The 20,055-nt window shown below is 42.1% G+C and overlaps 1 protein-coding gene across 1 annotated transcript in view; it reads right to left on the bottom strand.

Annotated features, from left to right (window-relative positions):
* LOC106585213 (protein Niban 2) overlaps positions 1-20,055 on the bottom strand; it is a 52,666-nt gene that overhangs the window by 23,739 nt on the left and 8,872 nt on the right. Inside the window, exons 2-5 of the mRNA XM_014171171.2 lie at positions 9,982-10,112; positions 8,610-8,738; positions 6,774-6,879; positions 6,229-6,396 (exon numbers count right to left, since the gene is read on the bottom strand). Coding sequence (XP_014026646.1) covers positions 6,229-6,396; positions 6,774-6,879; positions 8,610-8,738; positions 9,982-10,112 — 534 coding nt within the window. The remainder of the gene's footprint in view (positions 1-6,228; positions 6,397-6,773; positions 6,880-8,609; positions 8,739-9,981; positions 10,113-20,055) is intronic.

Here is a 20,055-nt window from a genome sequence, read left to right as displayed (position 1 = left end):
GTCTTTGTCATATTGTGTGTAGATGGCTTAAATAAAAATAAATTCTCATCAATTTTAGAATAAGTCTAACGTAATAAAATGTGGAAAAAGTCAAGGGGTCTGAATACTTTCTGAATGCACTGTACAGTACATGAGAGAGCTAGTCTAACCACAGCATCAGAACAAATCATGCGAAATCCTGTCTTGTGATAAAAATGGGGAATTCATAAATTAACTCTAGCCATGACAAAGACAGGAAGTATGTTGTGCAGGGTGGGGGAGTGAGTGGGATGTGTGAGTGAGTGGGGCCTGGGAGCATGAATTGGGGGGGAAGTAGAGCTTCTAGCTACAGGCAGGAAGTCTACAGCCCCAGACTACCTCCCTCTCTGAAAGCTCTGTGTGTGTGTGTGTGTGTGTGTGTGTGTGTGTGTGTGTGTGTTGAAAGAGTGTGAGGGTGGGAGCCAGGCCATTTATCTTGGCACTGCCTCATGAGAACGTGGAGGGGATTTTTTGCCAGCCCAATAAAGTCTGTACCCCGGATCTAAAGTCAAACTAGACTAAAAGACTTGTTTATGCTGAAATTCCAGTACTGTATTTCAATTGATCAGCATCTGTAGAGAAAGAATGGCCTGGTCAGTTTGAGGCTGGTTATAGTTCAGCAACACCTTATAGTGAGTAGCCTTGTGTGTGCGTTTTTTTTTATTTTATTTTTTTAATAGTGTGCTTTGTTGTCAGAGGGTCCAGCTTCAGAGCTGACTAGGGAGATTTTTATTCAACTTAAAAATCCCTATATCATATGCTTTTCGGACATGGTGATCATAGCAACTTTTTACCAGATCATATACAGCCCTACAGTGTGGTTTTCATTAAAGAAGTACCATATTCTCAAGTTGGACAAACTAACATGGTCACAACTGTCAATGTAGACAGAGGTCAATAGAAACCACTGACGGATACAAATAAAATCGTACTCGTCACATGCGCCGAATACAACAGGTGTAGACTTTACTGCCAAATGCTTTTTTTCCAGCCCTTTCCCAACAATGCAGTTAAAAAGTAAGAAAATTAACAAATAGATAAAGATAATAGAAACAGAATAACAATAACGATGAAATTTACAAGGAGTACCGGTACAAGGTGGTTGGGGTGAATGAGGTAATATGTCCAGTATATGTAGGTTGGTGGTAATTGAAGTACTATGTACATGTAGGTCGGCGGTAAAAATAAGAAAAAAAAGTGATGTGGACACCGAGGAACTTGAAGCTCTCGACCATCTCCACTACAGCCCCATCGATGTGAATGGGGGTGTGCTCGGCCCTCCGTTTCCCTTCTACAACCTCATCAATGCTGGCTATTCCTGCCACTCCCCACCATGCTAACTTCAGTCTGCATGAATCCTAGGTTGAGTCCCAAATGGCACCACATTCCCTATATAGTGCACTACATACATTGGGAACAGGGTGCCATTTGGAACACAGCCCTAGTGCTGGACATAAGCGATGAATGAGGAGTAAATCCTGTGGCCCCTGAAGGTGAAGCCTTCATTCATGGTCAGCAGGGTGTCCGTCTGCTGGACAGGGTCCCTCTGTGTTCGGCCCCTAGACCCCAGCCTGCTCTAGGAAGGAGGGTGGGGAGAGCCAGAGCAGGGCGGCCCGCCTGAGGAAATTAATTGCCGCACATACCAGACTTTATTGAGCCTGCAGTCTAAACATCGAGCTACAGAGCAGTTGTTCATACACTGCTCTGACCGACCACTCAGGGTTTGACTACATGAAGACATGCATGTTCCAAATGGCACCCTATTCCCTATATAGTGCACTATAGGTCCTGGTCAAAAGTAGGGCACTATCTAGGGAACAGGGTGTCATTTGGGAAGTGCACATGATGTGCACTTTACAGACTCATTCGACAACATTGTGGTCCCCTTCTTTATGATCTTTATGTGGCTCAGGCTGGAGCTTCTACACATTGTATACACTTAACGATGTGTTGTTTTTAGGTTGGCCTGTGTCTTTGCTCTGGTCATACAAGGCTACAGGGACATATCAAATAGTACTTGAAGTATTTGCCTCATGCTACAGAAATTGGAGATGGACTAATGTTCTATGGGCTGATCTGGCTCAGGAAAAGGCAAACTTACTTATAGTACTTAAAGTGAGTACAAATGTGAGTTTTGGGGCATGATCTAGACCAGTTTCCCAACTCCGGTCCTCGAGTACCCCCAACTGTACATATTTTTTGTTGCGGCCACGGACAAGCACACCTGATTCTATTTGTCAACTAAGTTGAATCAGGTGTTTTTGTCCAGGGATACAATAAAAATGTGTGCTGTTGGGGGTACTCGAGGACCGGTGTTGTTAAACACTGATTCTAGACTCCCTGATATGACAGAAAGAAAGAGCTATACTGTACATCCGCGGAAGCCCTGGCCGCCAGGCAGATGAGATCTTTCACTGAGGACTAAATCAGATTAGAAAAGTAACAAAGTTGTCGGTCGAGAATCCCAAGAATGACAGCTGCCTGCTAACAGATTCCTTTACCAAGTTCTCTCTATCGAGTTAGAGCTTGTTACATGTAACCATTTGCCTAAAAAAGGGGTCTACGGTAAGCCCCTGGTGCTTGTCAACTCGTTCATTATCTCTTCCTCTCAACCAAGAACATGTTGCCAGCTCATGCTTCCAGTTTGGGCTAAATTACCTGCAGACCCTGATTTGTTAGGTCACACAACAAACTGTCCACCCACTCACATACTCTGTGCTTAGCATGCCTACTAACAACTCAATTAAGACACATAATGACTTCAATTAAGCCATCACAGATTTTGGAATGGGAGTGCTTAGTAAGTCAATCCATGTGCTTTGACTGACCCATGACAATTCCAAAAGGCACTCTGTTCCCTATAGTGCACCACCTTTGACCAGGGTGTTCATATGAACCCTCTTACTCCTCTCCCATTTCCTCTACCAGCACATTCAACTCCCCCTGGCTTCTACTATCAAAAGGCACTGTGAGTCCTGTGTTGAGGAGTACCAAAGCATGTGAGTCAGGGTGAGCCTTCCTCTCTCTCTTCTGTTCTCCATCTCTGGTTGTGTTGACTGCCTGGTCTGGTCTGTACCACTGCTAGCTAGCTCACCTGTCCATGTATAGTGCATGCAGAGCGAATTCCAGCAGCAGGCAGGGCCGCCCACAGTCACAGCCAGACCTAGGTTCAACTACCATTTGAAATCATTTACAAATACTTAATCTGTGCTTGATTGAGCTTGCCTTGCTTCATGGACCAATGGAATAGTCCCTAACCCTGCCTATCTGGCACTTGGGGCAGGCTAAAGCAAACGCACAAAATATTTCAATGATTTCAAATAGTATTTGAACCCAGGTCCCGTCACAGCTGCTCCCTAATACCAGAGTAGCCATAACTCAAACAGGGGGAGAGATATGAGTGAGGTAGTTTACATTGTAGCAGTGTGAAGTACACTGACTGGTGGTGAAGTGATGTCGTCTGAACCCACTCATCCCAGGCATTGTGGCTTCTAGCTGTTCTCTGCTCACCAGCTTCAGCGTTTCATGATGGTTCCCATGTTTCTCATGCAAGATCCTATCCACACATGGGTAAAATGAAAAAGAGCTAAGTAGGTTTGCAGTCCAGTACATTATGTTAACTAACTTCTAGGGACCTACTGATAGTGTCTTGGATCGGTTAGGGCACCCATGTTGGCTCTGAAGAGCCATGCAACGCCGATGCTGATAAAGCCTAAAGTATAACTACATAGATTATACATAGTTCTATGGCTTTGGCATGACTTCATTGGGCATGCATCCGTTTCTCTACAGTATAATTTGCAGCCACAGCACATGATCATTGACATCTGCAGTAACATCCAATTAGTTAGCTATAACATCTTCAAGTGGACTGAAACAGAAACTCAGGTGGATTTTGCATTGGAAAGGTTTTGACTATGGAATAGACTGCACATGATGTCAGCCATTTACCTGGTCCCCGTAACGACAGCAGAGACATTTTGCCGGGAGTACCTGCCTGCCACTCTTAACTGTCAGTTTTGTTTGACTTTTGACCATATTTCTGAACTTACATAAACAGTATGTCACTCACATGATTCCCTATATTTAAGTTTGAGAACTGGTAATGTAAACTACAGTTTTAACATTGACAGGCACTTGTCTGTGCACATGTCACACTGTCTTGTTTACAATTCTGTGCATTGTGCAGGGCAGGCAAAAGGTTGGATAATCAGACCCTAGACTCCACAGGCATGAAATACAAGCGAACAAAGCTAAACAAAGTTGTTAAAAAAATTGAAAAAGAGGAAGACTGTTGGAAAGCAACACATCTAAAGTTAGGGAGTAACCAATGAATATGTCAATTAGTGATGCATCTTGCACAATGGAAAATGTACTTAACAGTAAGGTTGAAAGGTTATTACTGCAAGGCATATTTAATGTTGATTCAACCTCCAGATCATCAACAACTAGCTACATAACAAAACTAAAGTAAATCACAGATTTTTTTTGTGCCTTTTGCAACCCTTTGATATTTTAAGTGGAAACTGTGCACAAATATTGCATTTTAATAGGAGGTTAGAGTTAAACAGCCTCTCCCTCAACGTCAGCAAAACCAAGGAGCTTGATCGAGGACTATAGGAAACTCTTTATTTGTACGTTTTTGAATTTGCGAACATGGAGACATTGACGTCAATACAACATATCCAGTCCTTTATCCCCCCACCAAGGCATCATTTAATTTTTTTAAAGCAGAATGATTAAAAAAAAACAATTTATATTAAATAAATATACAAAAAAGAGAAAATACAATGAATAAAATAAATTAGGTCTCACAATACCAATGGAATCATATCTGCACACTGTAGCCAGTGACATAACTGCCTATACTGAAAAAAAGATAGTTTTTCTCCACTAGCAGCTCAAACACCATCTGGCCATGACAGCGTCCCCAGTCCTGGCCCCGGGGACCAAAGGGGGCACAAATCCCCGCCCCTGCATCCAACGCACTCGACTCCAGACAGAAGTTTGGTAATGAGTTAGTACGCCCCTATTGACATTGATGGGGCTGTAGTTGAGAGGGTGAAAAGCTTCAAGTTTTTCAGCATGCACATCAAAGAGGACCTGACATGGACCAATCATGCCAACACCGTGGTGAAGCCAGCGCAACAGCGCCGATTCAACCTCAGCCTACTGAAGAAAATCAGGGAGTACAGGAGGGGGTTGATCACACCCCTGGAAGGCCCCCATGTTGAGAGTCAGCTAGGCGGAGGTGGCCCTCAGATCCTCAAGAAGTTCTACAGCTGCACCACGAGAGCATCTTCCGCCTGGTATGGCAACGCCCTCAACCGCAAGGCTCTACAGATGGTGGTGCAGGCGTCCCAAAACTTCACTGGGGGCGAGCTCCCTGTCCTCCAAGGCATCTACACCAGACGGTGTTTGAGGCAGGCCCAAAAGGTTATGAAGGAATCCAGTCACCCGAGCGATAGAAGCTGTAGCAGAGTGAACAGTCCTTCACCATCAGACTGTTGAACAGATAACCTTAGCGGTTTCCCTGAACAGACCTGCACCTTGTGACTATTAGACCCTTGAGACCATCTGCACCTTAGAGACTATTTGCACTCTCCACACATCCAACCCTTACACACACACACACACACACACACACACACACACACACACACACACACACACACACACACACACACACACACACACACACACACACACACAGCGTGCAGCTGCATTCCGAATTGATGATTACTTGTGTGCTGCCAGCTGTGGGCAGGATTGAAACAAACCTAACCTTCATTTACGTTGTGATGCAGTCAAGACTACAAGTCTCAAAAAACTCAGTTTTGGACGAGACTGACCTTTTGACCAAAATTATCCAATTTACACTAAGTAGTCAATTTTGGTCGGTAGAATAAATGTTTCTGATTCATATCGATGCCTCATAGGCTGTTTTCTAAAAAAAATTTAGGGGCAGTTGCTCTTTAAGTTTAGCAGGTGCTCTTTATGACAGGCTTAAAACGAGGTGAAATAAAACAGGTTCTTTTTCCTCACCAAGTTAGGTACTCAATTGGTGGAATGACCCTAAGATCTGTGGAATTGTGTGTTTAATATGTGCTCCACTACCACATAATTAAATGTGAATTATAGGATTTTTATGGGCTCTACAGTGTCTCTAGGTTTGAATGCTTGTTGAATGTTTGTGTGGGTTTTACTCACCATCATTGGTATGTCTCACACAGTCCTGAAAAACTGCATGCCACTTCTTCTGCTCTTTCTCCGTTACCACACAGAAGTAGTAGTGGCGGGCATATGGGTGCCACAGGATCAGCAGGAACTCGGTGGCACACTTCAGGAAAGGAGCGTTGCCCACTTTAGCCTTTACATCTGAAACACACGCATTCCTCTATCAAATCGGTGGTCACATGTCGCCCTTTCTGCATGGTTTTGGAATCATACACTCACACTGAAAACAACTTAAAAGGTCCAGTATAGTCAAAAAGCAGATTTGCCTATGTTTTATATGGTATTTGAATACTAGTAGTTTAAAGTAACACTGAAATTGAGAAACATATGATCACACCTATAGCCTCAAGTTCTTTAGAACATCAAATGACATTGAGATGTTCATAATAAGAACAGTATTAAGCCTTCCAATTTAAAGGATTATACATGACAATTGGGTGAGCAGTTGCAACATGTGCCTCACACCCACCCCTGCTACTCTCCTCCACACCTGGTTTTCAGTCGTAACATGTTCTCACCAGGCAGGCTGTTGTTGAGCAGCTCCAGGTACTGATCCATCGAGGTCAGAACTTTGTATCCGGCACAGTTGATGGTTCCCTTGGGATGCAGCCCTCTCTCATGAGACTGGACAGGAACATAAGGACATGGTAGACTTAAGGGAATGATGCATGCAGATATAGTAGCATTTTATTAGCTAATTCACTCATATGGACATAAAACACACCATCATAATGCAACTGAGCTAAGGTGTGTGTGTATATTATATAATCACACACACACACACACAGGTTTTTCTTTATTTTTACTACATTTTACATTGTAGAATAATAGTGAAGACATCAAAAACTATGAAATGACACATATGGAATCATGTAGTTACAAAAAAAAGTGTTAAACAAATCAAAATATATTTGAGATTCTTCAAAGTAGCCACACTTTGCCTTGATGACAGCTATGCACACTCTTGGCATTCTCTCAACCAGCTTCACATGGAATGCTTTTCCAACAGTCTTGAAGGAGTTCCCACATATACTGAGAACTTGTTGGCTGCCTGTCCTTCACTCTGCGGTCCGACTCATCCCAAACCATCGCAATTGGGTTGAGGTCGGGACCTGTGGAGGCGAGGTCACCTGATGCAGCACTCCATCAATATCCTTGGTTAAATAGCCCTTACACAACCTGGAGTTGTGTTTTGGGTCATTGTCCTGTTGAAAAACAAATGATAGTCCCACTAAGCGCAAACCAGATGGGATGGTGTATCGCTGCAGAATGCTGTGGTAGCCATGCTGGTTAAGTGCGCCTTGAATTCTAAATGAATCACAGTGTCACCAGCAAAGCATCCCCACCCCATCACACCCCTCCTCCTCCTCCATGCTTCATGATGAGAACCACACATGCGGAGAACATCCATTCACCTACTCTGCGTCTCACAAAGACACAGAGGTTGGAACCAAAAATCTCAAATTTGGACTCACCAGACCAAAGGACAGATTTCACCGGTCTAATGTCCATTGCTCGTGTTTCTTGGCCCAAGCAAGTCTCTTCTTATTATTGGTGTCCTTTAGTAGTGGTTTCTTTGCAGCAATTTGACCATGAAGGCCTGATTCAAGCAGTCTCCTTTGAACAGTTGTTGTTGAGATGTGTCTGTTACTTGAAATCTGTAAAGCATTTATTTGGGCTGCAATCTGAGGTGCAGTTAACGAATGAACGTATCCTCTGCAGCAGAGGTAACTCTGGGTCTTCCTTTCCTGTGGTGGTCCTCAAATGAGAGCCAGTTTCATCATAGCGCTTGATGGTTTTTGCGACTGCACTTAAAGAAACTTTCAAAGTTCTTGAAATGTTCCATATTGACTGACCTTCATGTCTTACAGTAATGATGGACTGTCGTTTCTCTTTGCTTATTTGAGCTGTTCTCACCATAATATGGACTTGGTCTTTTACAAAATAGGGCTATCTTTTGTATACCCCCACTACCTTGTCACAACACAACTAATTGTGTCAAACGCATTAAGAAGGAAACAAATTCCACAAATTTACTTTTAACAAGGCACACCTGTTAATTAAAATGCATTCCAGGTGACTACCTCATGAAGCTGGTTGAGAGAATTCCAAGAGTGTACAAAGCTGTCATCAAGGCAAAGGGTGGCTACTTTGAAGAATCTCAAATGATTCCATATGTGTTACTTCATAGTTTTGAGGTCTTCTCTATTATTCTACAATGTAGAAAATAGTAAAATTAAAGAAAAACACTGGAATGAGTAGGTGTGTCGAAACTTTTGACTGGTACGCTGTGTGTGTGTGTGTGTGTGTGTGTGTAAGTAAATGTGGGACATTTGAATTAAATTCTCCCTTACCGCTTTGTTGTCATAGTAGTTCATGTTGTAAGAGTCAGGAACGAAGAGGAAACGGTTTCTCCATTTCTTGTTCTCCTCCAGAAACTGGAACAGAGCTCCAGAGAAGATGGACCTATTCTCCAGCGGGGCCTGAGTGGGACAGACAGGGGAGTCAGTACACATCCCAATGATAACTGGCAAGAACGGACATCACCTCTGTGTGGATAGAGCCATATTCATGGACAGTACATTTTTACATCAACAATAAATTCCATGATTTTGTAATACTCCAGAAAGCCAAGGAGTGGCCTAAAACTTTAAGCCTTTGCGTTCCTTTAGAAACATCAGGTATACTTAGACTGCATGCCATGTGTGATACTACTGTCTGTAAGTGATATCTCAACTGTAGCCTAGACACTGGAGTAGTGTTGTTTAGTTTATACAATCATAAGCCCACCCAGTCAGTATTGTTGTTCTCAGGAAAACAGCAGGCATTTCTCAAGAACCTCACTTACTCACCACCGACAATTAAACTATGTGTATCCCAAATGACACCCTATTACCTTAGTCGTGCACCACTTTTGAACAGAGCTACATAGGGAATAGTGTGGCACTTCTGATGCGGATCAAGACTTCGGTCATTTCCACACAGCTTCATGTAGTTACAGTAGCATTCTGAGTGCAGCGGTGGCACCAGACAGAATGTAACCGTTTCTCTTTAAAAGGTAATGGCACTGTGCAGGCTTGAAAAAGGTGAATTAAACCATGTCTAGAGACACTGGACACCCAGGAGAATACAAATAAAGAGTTTACTCGGTGTGACGCCACTCGCCCTAAAGTCAACTGTAGCAGTATTTCAAGCTTACTTCTCACTTTGTCAGTAGCACGGTTAACTTGAGATCTCACTGAAAACGAGGTCACCACGACACACCATGGCTACTTGTTCTTCACTAGCCTGCTAGCTACATCTGCTACACAGAGATAGAGCCATACAAGGAAAACTGAGATCTTTCCCTCCGTACCATGTGACTCTAAAGCAGACTCCACTAGCTGAAGTGGAAGTGGCCTTCAAAATCAAGGCTACTGTCATTGTGTATTTATAATAAACTATCTAGTGATCTAAACACACTTAAATCTTCAGAACACACTGAAAGCATGGGAGTGTCAATCAGCATCTGTCCTGAGTCACTCTTAGATGGCCATTAATTTGATGTAGTGTGATGTGAGCTTCAGGTTCAACATAATGTGGGCAAAGTGTTCCAAATGTCAGCACTAAAACTGCAGATATTATTCCATCACCTTCTCAGGGAAGACACAGTAGGAATAAAGGAGTATGGAAGAGGGGAACAAGAGGAAAAGAAACAGGGACAGGAGAGGAGGGCGTGTTCATTACCTTGCGGCGCAGTAGCTGTGGCTGGGGCCCCCCTCCTCCCTCAATGTCAAAGCGGACCTTGTTGAAGAGGGCCACTGCATACTGCTGCTCATACAGACGGCCAAACTCTCCAATCACCTCGCCTGTCCGTGCTGCATGGGGAAGGGAGGAGAGGCGGGGTCAGTTGTTACAAATTAAGTGGTGTATAATGACACACAGCCACAAGCTCCAAACAGGAGGCTCCTGCTCTATAGGCCATTCTGGCTCCGACAACGCTTACTTAATGACACATTCCCCATGTCAACAGTGATGTATTAGTTAGTGTATTCTGAATTCATGTGTTACAGTTGAAGTCGGAAGTTTACATACACTTAGGTTGGAGTCAGTAAAATTTGTTTTTCAACCACTCAACAAATTTCTTGTTAGCAAACTATCGTGTTGGCAAGTCAGTTGTGTCATGCACAAAGTAGATGTCCTAAGTCATTTTTCAAACAATTGTTTACAGACAGATTATTTCACTTATAATTCACTGTGTCACAATTCCAGTGGGTCAGAAGTTTACATACACTAAGTTGACTGTGCAAGTATAAACACCATGGGACCATGCAGCCGTCATACTGCTCAGGAAGGAGACGCGTTCTGTCCCCTAGAGATGAACGTACTTTGGTGCAAAAAGTGCAAATCAATCCCAGAACAACAGCAAAGGACCTTGTGAAGATGCTGGAGGAAACCGGTACAAAAGTATCTATAGCCACAGTAAAATGAGTCCTATATCGACATAACCTGAAAGGCCACTCAGCAAGGAAGAAGCCACTGCTCTAAAACCGCCAGATCGTACTTTTTGGAGAAATGTCCACTGATCTGATGAAACAAAAATAGAACTGTTTGGCCATAATGACCATCGTTACCTTTGGAGGAAAAAGGGGGGGGCTTGCAAGACGAAGAACACCATCCCAACCGTGATGCACGGGGGTGGCAGCATCATGTTGTGGGGGTGCTTTGCTGCAGGAGGGACTCGTGCACTTCACAAAATAGATGGCATCATGAGGGAGGAAAATTATATGGATATATTGAAGCAACATCAAGACATTGGTCAGGAAGTTAAAGATTGTCCATTTGGAAGACCCGTTTGCGACCAAAGACCCCAAGCATACTTCCAAAGTTGTAGCAAAATGGCTTAAGGACAACAAAGTCAAGGTATTGGAGTGGCCATCACAAAGCCCTGACCTCAAACCTAGAGAGAATGTGTGGGCAGAACTGAAAAAGTGTGTGCGAGCAAGGAGGCCTACAATCCTGACTCAGTTACTCCAGCTCTGTCAGGAGGAATGGGCCAAAATTCAAACTTATTGTGGGAAGCTTATGGAAGGCTACCCGAAACATTTGACCAAAGTGAAACAATTTAAAGGCAATGCTACCAAATACTAATTGAGTGTATGTAAACTTCTGACCCACTGGGAATGTGATGAAAGAAATAAAAAGCTGAAATAAATAATTCTCTACTATTATTCTGACATTTCACATTCTTAGAATTATCTGGTGATCCTAACTGACCTAAGACAGGGAATTTTTACTAGGATTAAATGTCAGGAATTGTGAAAAACTGAGTTTAAATGTATTTGGCTAAGGCGTATGTAAACTTCCGACTTCAACTGTATGTAATAGTCTTTGAGAGAGCAAACGGTCACTTTTCTCTCCTTCCAGTGCACCATTACCTCAATACCTATTTACTACTCTTATCACAGTGTAAAACAACAACAGTTTCCAAGTGGAAAGTAAAACACACATTCTTTGAAGAATGTACAGCATTTCACACAGTCCTTTGTGTCCTTTATCAGAATGTCCACACGGTCATGTTTGCATTACCCGGAGTTAGCCTTCAGTTCACAGATCCTTTTACTCTACCCAGTAATGGAGTTGGCATGGAAACAAACCTGGCACATTACCCATCTATTTGTGAAACTGAAAAGGCCCTGACTTTAAAGTTATATCCTGGACTAGGGCTGGAAATTGCCAGGGATCTTTATATTTGACCTAGATAGTTTGTGTGTATGCATTGATATGTAGGCTACGTGTGCCTTTTTATTTTTTATTATGTAGTTCTGTCTTTGCGCTGTGTGGACCCAAGAAAGAGTAGCTGCTGCTTTTGAAACAGCTAATGGGGATCCTATTAAAATACCAAAATATATGATATTATCATGATACTTAGATGCTGATACGATATGTATTGCGATTCTCACAATTCTATATGTATTGCAATTTGATACTGTAATTTTATTGCGATTTGATGTTCCAAACATATTGCTTCCCATATGTCTGCTGCAGAGGGACAAGAGAGAGCCATAAGAAAATTAGTTTGACCAGTCATGGAAATGAAAAGTGCTGAAACCAAATTGGGTCCCTATATAAAAAGATGGAGAACAAGCTATGAAGGAAAAATACTGGAGTTCTGGTGCAGGTACAGCCAACTAGAACAAAAACTATATTGCAATATTGTCAAAAAAATATGATATTCCAAAGATTACATCCCGATATCTAACTATCGATTAATTTCTCCATCACCATCCTGGACCTTCAACAAACTATTTTAGTCGTTTCTTTATGTGACTCATACCGAGCGAGGCCATTTCTGATGTTTTCGGTCTCTTTATGTCTAGGCTACTTCGGAGAGAAGGGAACAAAGAAACAAAATGTAAAATTTGTTTTTTCTTGTCTCTTTATTTAGAGACTGGTGCTATAAATGTAGCGTGGCGAGGAATGGTCTGCTGGCAGGGCAGAGGGCTCTGGTCAAAAGTCGCGCACTATGTAGGGAACAGGGTAACATTTGGGACACACCACCAGAAAGTGAGAGAAAGAGAGAGCTGGAACCAGGCCAGTAGGGGAAATAAAGAACCACCTGACTGGTGCCAAGAGTCCTTCCATCTGCTGCTCTTTAGACCAATCATATTCTAAGACCACCAACCCAAGACCACTCAGGACCCAGCTGAGGAGAAAAATTGCAAAAAATATAAATAATTGTGTGTATGTGAGTAGTAGCTCAACCGAGTGAGTGACTAAATGGTATTGCCAAAACAGAATTACAAAATTGGCCAAATGTTTATTTCTGATACTATAGCACTTACATGGGAAATATGATAATGTTTGATAGTAATTATAGTTGGAGCAGAGATAATCTTTCTCTGATCCCATCTGTTCTGCATTAAGTTAATGAAATGTTTCTTTTCCTGGGACTGGGAGAGAAGTGGTTGGGTGAAAATAATGAGAGATGGATCAGATTTGCTTTCTAAAGACTGAGGCTACAGTATAATTAAGGGCTCTGGTAAAGCCATTAGGCAGGCAGGAGCAGCGTCTGGGGGGACTGGACATTAGAACGAACTGGGTTAGTAAGGAACTAGGCTAAGAAGACATGGGGAGAGGTTGAAAAATCACCAATTATTTTGTGGGAATGATAGGCTCACAGCAAAGTCCACCTTGTGCCACTCCTTCCTATGGCCTTCCAACAACACAGGCCTTCCATAAGATTACTGAACTGACGCACTGATAGGCCCCCAGTGTCTCAGTGGAAGAGGGAATAAAGTAACAACTCTATCCATTTTCATTTTTCCACTCAACTGGGCCACCCACCACCCTCTCGCTGTCCATCCCCTGTCCTGTGCCTCAGAGTAGAGTGTGGGTCTATCAGAGACTTGAGGACCATGGTACAGAGAATGAATAGCAGGTGACATGTTGGTGGTGGTTTTAGGGTAGCCTTTCATAGCTGTATCACTGTTTGTGCAGTGACTCACAATCCATCTTGAACAAACATCTGACTGTAGACAGAGGACAAAAACTGCAAGTTGCTCCTCCACTCCCAGTCAGTCCAAACCCATCCAGTCACCAGACGCTTGCTCAACTAAACTCTCTCCCACAGATTCTGACTGCTTAATCCCTTAGTTATGAGAGCTAGGTCAAAGACAATGGATGGTTCCACAGGCCACAACCATTTGGACATAGGTCACCTCTAGGCGGAGTGAGCCGAGCCTGTGTCAGCATGTTTCTGCTCTCCTTGCCAGCTATTGTCATGCCAAACATGACAATTTCATAGGGAGTTGGCAAGATAGCAGAAACAGATCTGGGACCAGGCTAAAGTGAGTCTAATGCACTGCAACTCTGTTGCAGAAAAAGCAAACAAATATGGTCAGGTCAGAAGTAGTAATACTGGCTGTGACCATATGCAACAACAAAAAAATGAAATAGGACACATACTGTATAACCACCTACGAAAATGAATGTTACTATTAATTCTTGGAATGAAATAAGGTTAAAGAATAGAAAGGCTCAAACACTGTAATTAAAACTTTTCTGTTTGACCTGATGAAGATCTTCTTGATCAAAACATTGTCATTGTGTAACCTTTATTTAACTAGGCAAGTCAGTTAAGTACAAATTCTTATTTACATTGACTGCCTACCCCGGCCAAACCCGGACGACGCCGGGCCAATTGTGTGCCACCCTATGGGACTCCCAATCACAGCCGGATGTGATGCAGCTTGGATTCAAACCAGGCACTGCAGTGATGCCTCTGGCCCTCAGATCCAGTGTCTTAGACCACTGCGCCACTCAGGAGCCCAAGTCATTAAAAGGTGGTAATTAGAACTAAGTAAACAGTGAATGGCTTCTTTTTTTTTTTTTTTTTAAGGATGCGAGTATGACCAACCATTTCTACCGAAATAAGATGACACAAAGCTTGGGGAATGTCCTGGTGGGCTGACTGGGGAGGAAGTCTCTGCGTTATGTAACAATTAATAACAACTTAGTCAGGGGTGGGCTCTAGTGTCTTCATAGTGCTACTGATGGAACAAAACCTGGAAATCAGTTCAGGCCTTAGACCCACTCCAGCTATTTTTTTTTATTACTTTTCCCTTTGAAAAACTGAACCAGTGAGAGGGAGCTAGGAAAGAGAGTTGGCCTGGGAATGGTTCCCATGTTGTGGGTGTGGAGAAGACAGTCACTTTTGAAAGCTTGGAATGACAGGCCTGAGGAGGAGTAACAACCACAAGATACAACAGTGCGTGCGCGTATGTGTGTGTCACTTGATTGAGTCACATACTGACTTAGTTTCATGTGATCAAGGCGAGACAGTGACACTCTTCTCATTGTTCCCAAACATGACATTAGAATAGCAATCATGATGAAATTATACAGCCAGATTGGCAGTCTTTGTCCTCTGTTAATTAAATGTGTTTAGAAAGCCTACAAGTGTTTGAAGTCACAAAGTAACTGAAAGAGCACTCTGTATGGCTTTGGCAGACTTCATAACACTAACAATATTCACAATGAGGTGTGAGCGGTTGATTTGGCGCATGACACAGTTGACATGCTCTCAACACTGTCCTTTGATTTACTCGGTTGTTTGTGAGGCATGATCACATGGTGGCAGGACCAATGGACTTCTTAAAAAAAGAAAGCTTAATTTATCTCAGTACACGATGTCTAACTAGACAGCATGCGGTAGCTGGGCTCACAGATAATACTGCCCGTATTCAACTGGCCTTTAGTGTCTTGTAGGCTACAGTTGAATAAACTTCCCTGGAACTTTTCTGTGAAGGTGAAACGGTCCACTGAAAACTTTCCTGATGAACAGCAAACTCTCCGACTCGGACTTTGTGCTGTTGCTGCCGTTCGTAAACTTCACCCGAATCAAAAATGGAAACTCAATTTCAAAACATTGTGTTGTATGACAACTAACCTACAGTACTGTGGGCTTCTGTCTTATGTACATCCCAAATGGCACCCTATCCCTTATATAGTGCAATACTTTTGACCAGGGCCCATAGGTCAATATATGAAATAGGGTGCCATTTTCGATGCAGCCTTAGTTGACACTAGATCCCATAATAACCAACCCTGTGCCCTAGAGATTTGGAGCCCGAGTGTGAGAAATGTGATTCAGATGTGTGTGTGAGTTCTCTCTGCAGTGCGAGGATGGGTGAGGGTTTCTTGTTCTTCATGAAGAACAAAAAGTCTCTCCCCCACTGTCAAGAGCGGTGAGGGGGAGGAAGGGAGGGAGGGAGTGCTGACAGGGCATGTGTATTATCTCACATCAGATGGGGGTCACTCCTACGCAATACTTGTCCCTCAACCGATTGTAATGCGTTTGATGTATAGTCCTAGTACATACTGTAACATACAGTGTGGCATTTTACAGGACTCTACTATATTAAAAAAAGTATTTAACCTTTATTTAACTAGGCAAGTCAGTTAAGAACAAATTAATATTTTACAATGATGGCTACCAAAAAACAATGGGTTAAGTGCCTTGTTCAGGAGCCCAACACACTAATTACTAGGCTACCTGCCACCCCAAATTAGGAGGCACAAAAGAGCAATTGAAATGGAAAAAATCAGAGTACTGTAATTCAAATCACTATTGCAGACAATTGGGAGTCAGATACAATATGCTATAGTGCCCGGACTAAAGAGTATCCGTCTGTGCATTGTGTACATGTTCAGCCCGGCTAGGCGGCAACTATGTGGGAGTTGCACCAGGGCCACATTATTTCATGTGTTAGTTAGGCAATCCAGGTCAAAATCATGATTGTGTATACTGTAAAGTTAATCTTAACACCGTCAAGCAGTAACCGAGGCTGAGAGCAATAAGGTAATTGCATTTTACCATATTACCATCCTCCATTCAAAGAAACACTTCATTTTCCCCTTTAATCCATTTTCATGGAGAAGAAGAGATAGACGAGTCAAAAAGATGGAAGAAATAGAGATGGGGAGCATCTTGGCTTTGTTATTGTGAGACTAGCTGACGCTGTGCTAGGTTGTTCATTTGGTGTGCCGTCATGTCCCAGCTAATTGTGTTGGGGGCCTCAGCAGTGCTGAGTCTGGGTGAAAGCTGGGTGACTGTCTTGTCATGTTCCAATGACTCACAGGAGAACGCTCAGTCTCAAATAGCACTTTAATCTCTTTATAAGCCACTACCTTTGAGCAGAGCCAAACGGGCACCCTACATTAGTGCACTACTTTCACGTCCCCCATAGCAACACTATATAGGGAACAGGGAGAACTTCACTGGGAGAAAGGATGTTTGATATGCTTTTTACATTTGTATCACAAACCATTTTTTTTTTTTTAAATCATGATAGTGGCCAAAGGCAGCAGAAATGTAATGTTTGAAGAGTAATGTTCCAAACAATGTAAAAAAACAACAACCTGATTACTTTTGAGATATTCATATTTTTAATGTTGACTAAATTAATGTGAAAAATGTTATGAGAATCTAGACATACTCCATTTTTAAGAGCACATATGGAGTAAAATGACACCAATATGCTGCTGTATCATGTAGGGTTCACAGAGTCTTCTTACAAGAGGCATGTATAGGTCTAAAAGGGCCCAAAATGGCAACTTTCTAAATTATTTTCAAAAAAGTGATACAAATGTAAAATGCATATCAAACATCCTTCCTCCTAATGAAGTTTCTGTGTGAGAATATCCAGAACAATCGGAGATAACAAAAATATTTTTTGCGTGGAATTACCCTAGTGTGTCATTTTGGAATGCAGCCGAAATCTTTACCAACCACATCCTTACATCAAATTGACTACTTAATTACTTTAGGGAAGTACATGTTGAACTGCACTTAAACAGCTAAATAGCCTATGGGTGGGTGGGGAATTGTATGGTATGCACTAGCTCTCAAACTCCAGGTGACCTTCTGCCTCCTCCCCACAGTTCTCAGCCATTAGATTAGTCCACGACTGGCATATGTGAACTACACTGAACAAAAACAACATGCAACAATTTCAAAGATTATACTGAGTTACAGTTCATATAAGGAAAATCAGTCAATTGAAATACATTGATTAAGCCCTAATCTATGGATTTCACATGACTGGGAATACAGATATGCATCGGTTGTTCACAAAAAGGTAGGGACCTGTTTAGCACATTTTTACTCCTGAACTCATTTAGGGTTGCCATAAAGGGTTTGAATACTTATTGACTCAAGACATTTCAGCTGTTAATTTTTTTATATTAATTTGTAAAAATGTTGAAAAACAATTCCACTTTGACATTATTGCCAGTGTTAGGCCAGTGACACAAAATCTAAATATAATGCATTTAAAATTCAGGCTGTAATACAACAAACATCACGATTGTGTGGTTAAACAATACATAGCATAACAGCCTACTGCATAGCAGAAATATATATATATTTTTAAGATTTAAGGTGTCTTTGGTATAAAATAAATAAATAATTGTCTAGCCTATTGCAGGCAATCAGCACTGAGCATTACAGGAAAGACATCCTCCTCCTTCGTGTGGTACCCTTCTTGCAGGCTCATCCTGATATGACCCTCCAGCATGACAATGCCACCAGCCATACAGCTCGTTCTGTGCGTGATTTCCTGCAAGACAGGAATGTCAGTGTTCTGCCATGGCCAGCGAAGAGCCCGGATCTCAATCCCATTGAGCATGTCTGGGACCTGTTGGATCGGAGGGTGAGGGCTAGGGCCATTCCCCACAGAAATGTCCGGGAACTTGCAGGTGCCTTGGTGGAAGAGGGGGGTAACATCTCACAGCAAGAACTGGCAAATCTGGTGCAGTCCATGAGGAGAAGATGCACTGCAGTACTTAATGCAGCTGGTGGCCACACCAGATACTGATTGTTACTTTTGATTTTGACCCCCCCTTTGTTCAGGGACACATTATTCCATTTGTTTGTCACATGTCTGTGGAACTTGTTCAGTTTATGTCTCAGTTGTTGAATCTTGTTATGTTCATAGAAATATTTACACGTGTTAAGTTTGCTGAAAATAAACGCTGTTGACAGTGAGAGGACGTTTCTTTTTATGCTGAGTTTATATGCCTAGGTGATGCTGTTTGATTATGCAGGGCGGCTTGCAGAGTTAATTATAGTGAATTTGTATTAGATTTTGAATAGCCTAGTAATAGGGCATTTTTTTAATATTTTCATAATTAATAGGCTGAAACATTACCTTTTAGCTACAGAATATCTCACCACCGTTTGGAGAGCCCGTGGCATACAGAATTTGGGCAGAATGTCACCTGTCATGCAGCGAGAGGCTGCATGCTCATCAAACAGTGGTTGATGAATTAAGTGAAATAAATATTATTATAAGCCCAGACATTTCTATATGCAACCCTGTGTGATACTAGAGTTTTGATGGTTGCCACTAAAATGAGGAGGATCCCAGCTGCAACTATATTTATGTTTCTGCTGCTCCACTATGAAACCGGAGTAGGCTACCTGGCATGATTTTAAAACGAACTGCCTCCATTCACTATTCGAGTGCTTACGGATGACATGTATTTTTTCCCCTGCCCATTTGATAATGGGCCATTCTAAATCGAAACAAATTTTGCATATCAGTAAAGACAAGATTAAACTGAGAATAGTCTGATGGGTGAAAATATGATCCCTTGAGAGAACAGCGTGTTCAGTCTGAGGGAAGGAACAGAGAGCAAGCTTTTTTTGCGACTTTTTCAAAATAGTCAATAGCCTAGTCACATCACGCAGCCCGTATATATATTTTGATTTCTAAGACATTCTAAGGTTTGTATCATTCACAACTAAATTAGCCAATAACTTTAAATCTAGCGTATAGGAGCTGTTTCAAATGATCACTTTTACGCTCGACATAGCCACTTCCATAGCGACTGCACATATGAATGGGAACAATATCCTTTCTATTTCATGCAGCTAAGTTCAATAATATTATTCTTACTATAAAATCATATAAAATAATGGCATGGGACTTATGCAAATCTTGTCCGCTAAATTAACTACCGTACAGCCTATGGCATGGCGCATAGCCAGATAATATGAGTAGGCCTACTGTATGTTTCGGTTCTTTCTTTAGACCTGCCTAAAATAAAATCATGGATTTATTGTGATGGTGTATATTAAAATGAATTTATTAGACTTTTAAATATAGATGTTCCAAAGGTACGCATCAGTGGCTTGCATGCATGGAGGCCTGGAGATTCTAAACATGTTTATGTTAATTAACGGTCAATTACTGGGAGTCCAGCCGTCATTTTCAAGGCAATAACCGTCTGATAAAATGTCATGACCGCCACAGC

Source organism: Salmo salar, chromosome ssa24 (assembly GCF_905237065.1).
Source record: "Salmo salar chromosome ssa24, Ssal_v3.1, whole genome shotgun sequence".
Classification (NCBI taxonomy): Eukaryota; Metazoa; Chordata; class Actinopteri; order Salmoniformes; family Salmonidae; genus Salmo; species Salmo salar.
The sequence above is the reverse complement of the archived record's forward strand: the minus strand, read 5'-3'. Positions and strand labels throughout refer to the sequence as shown.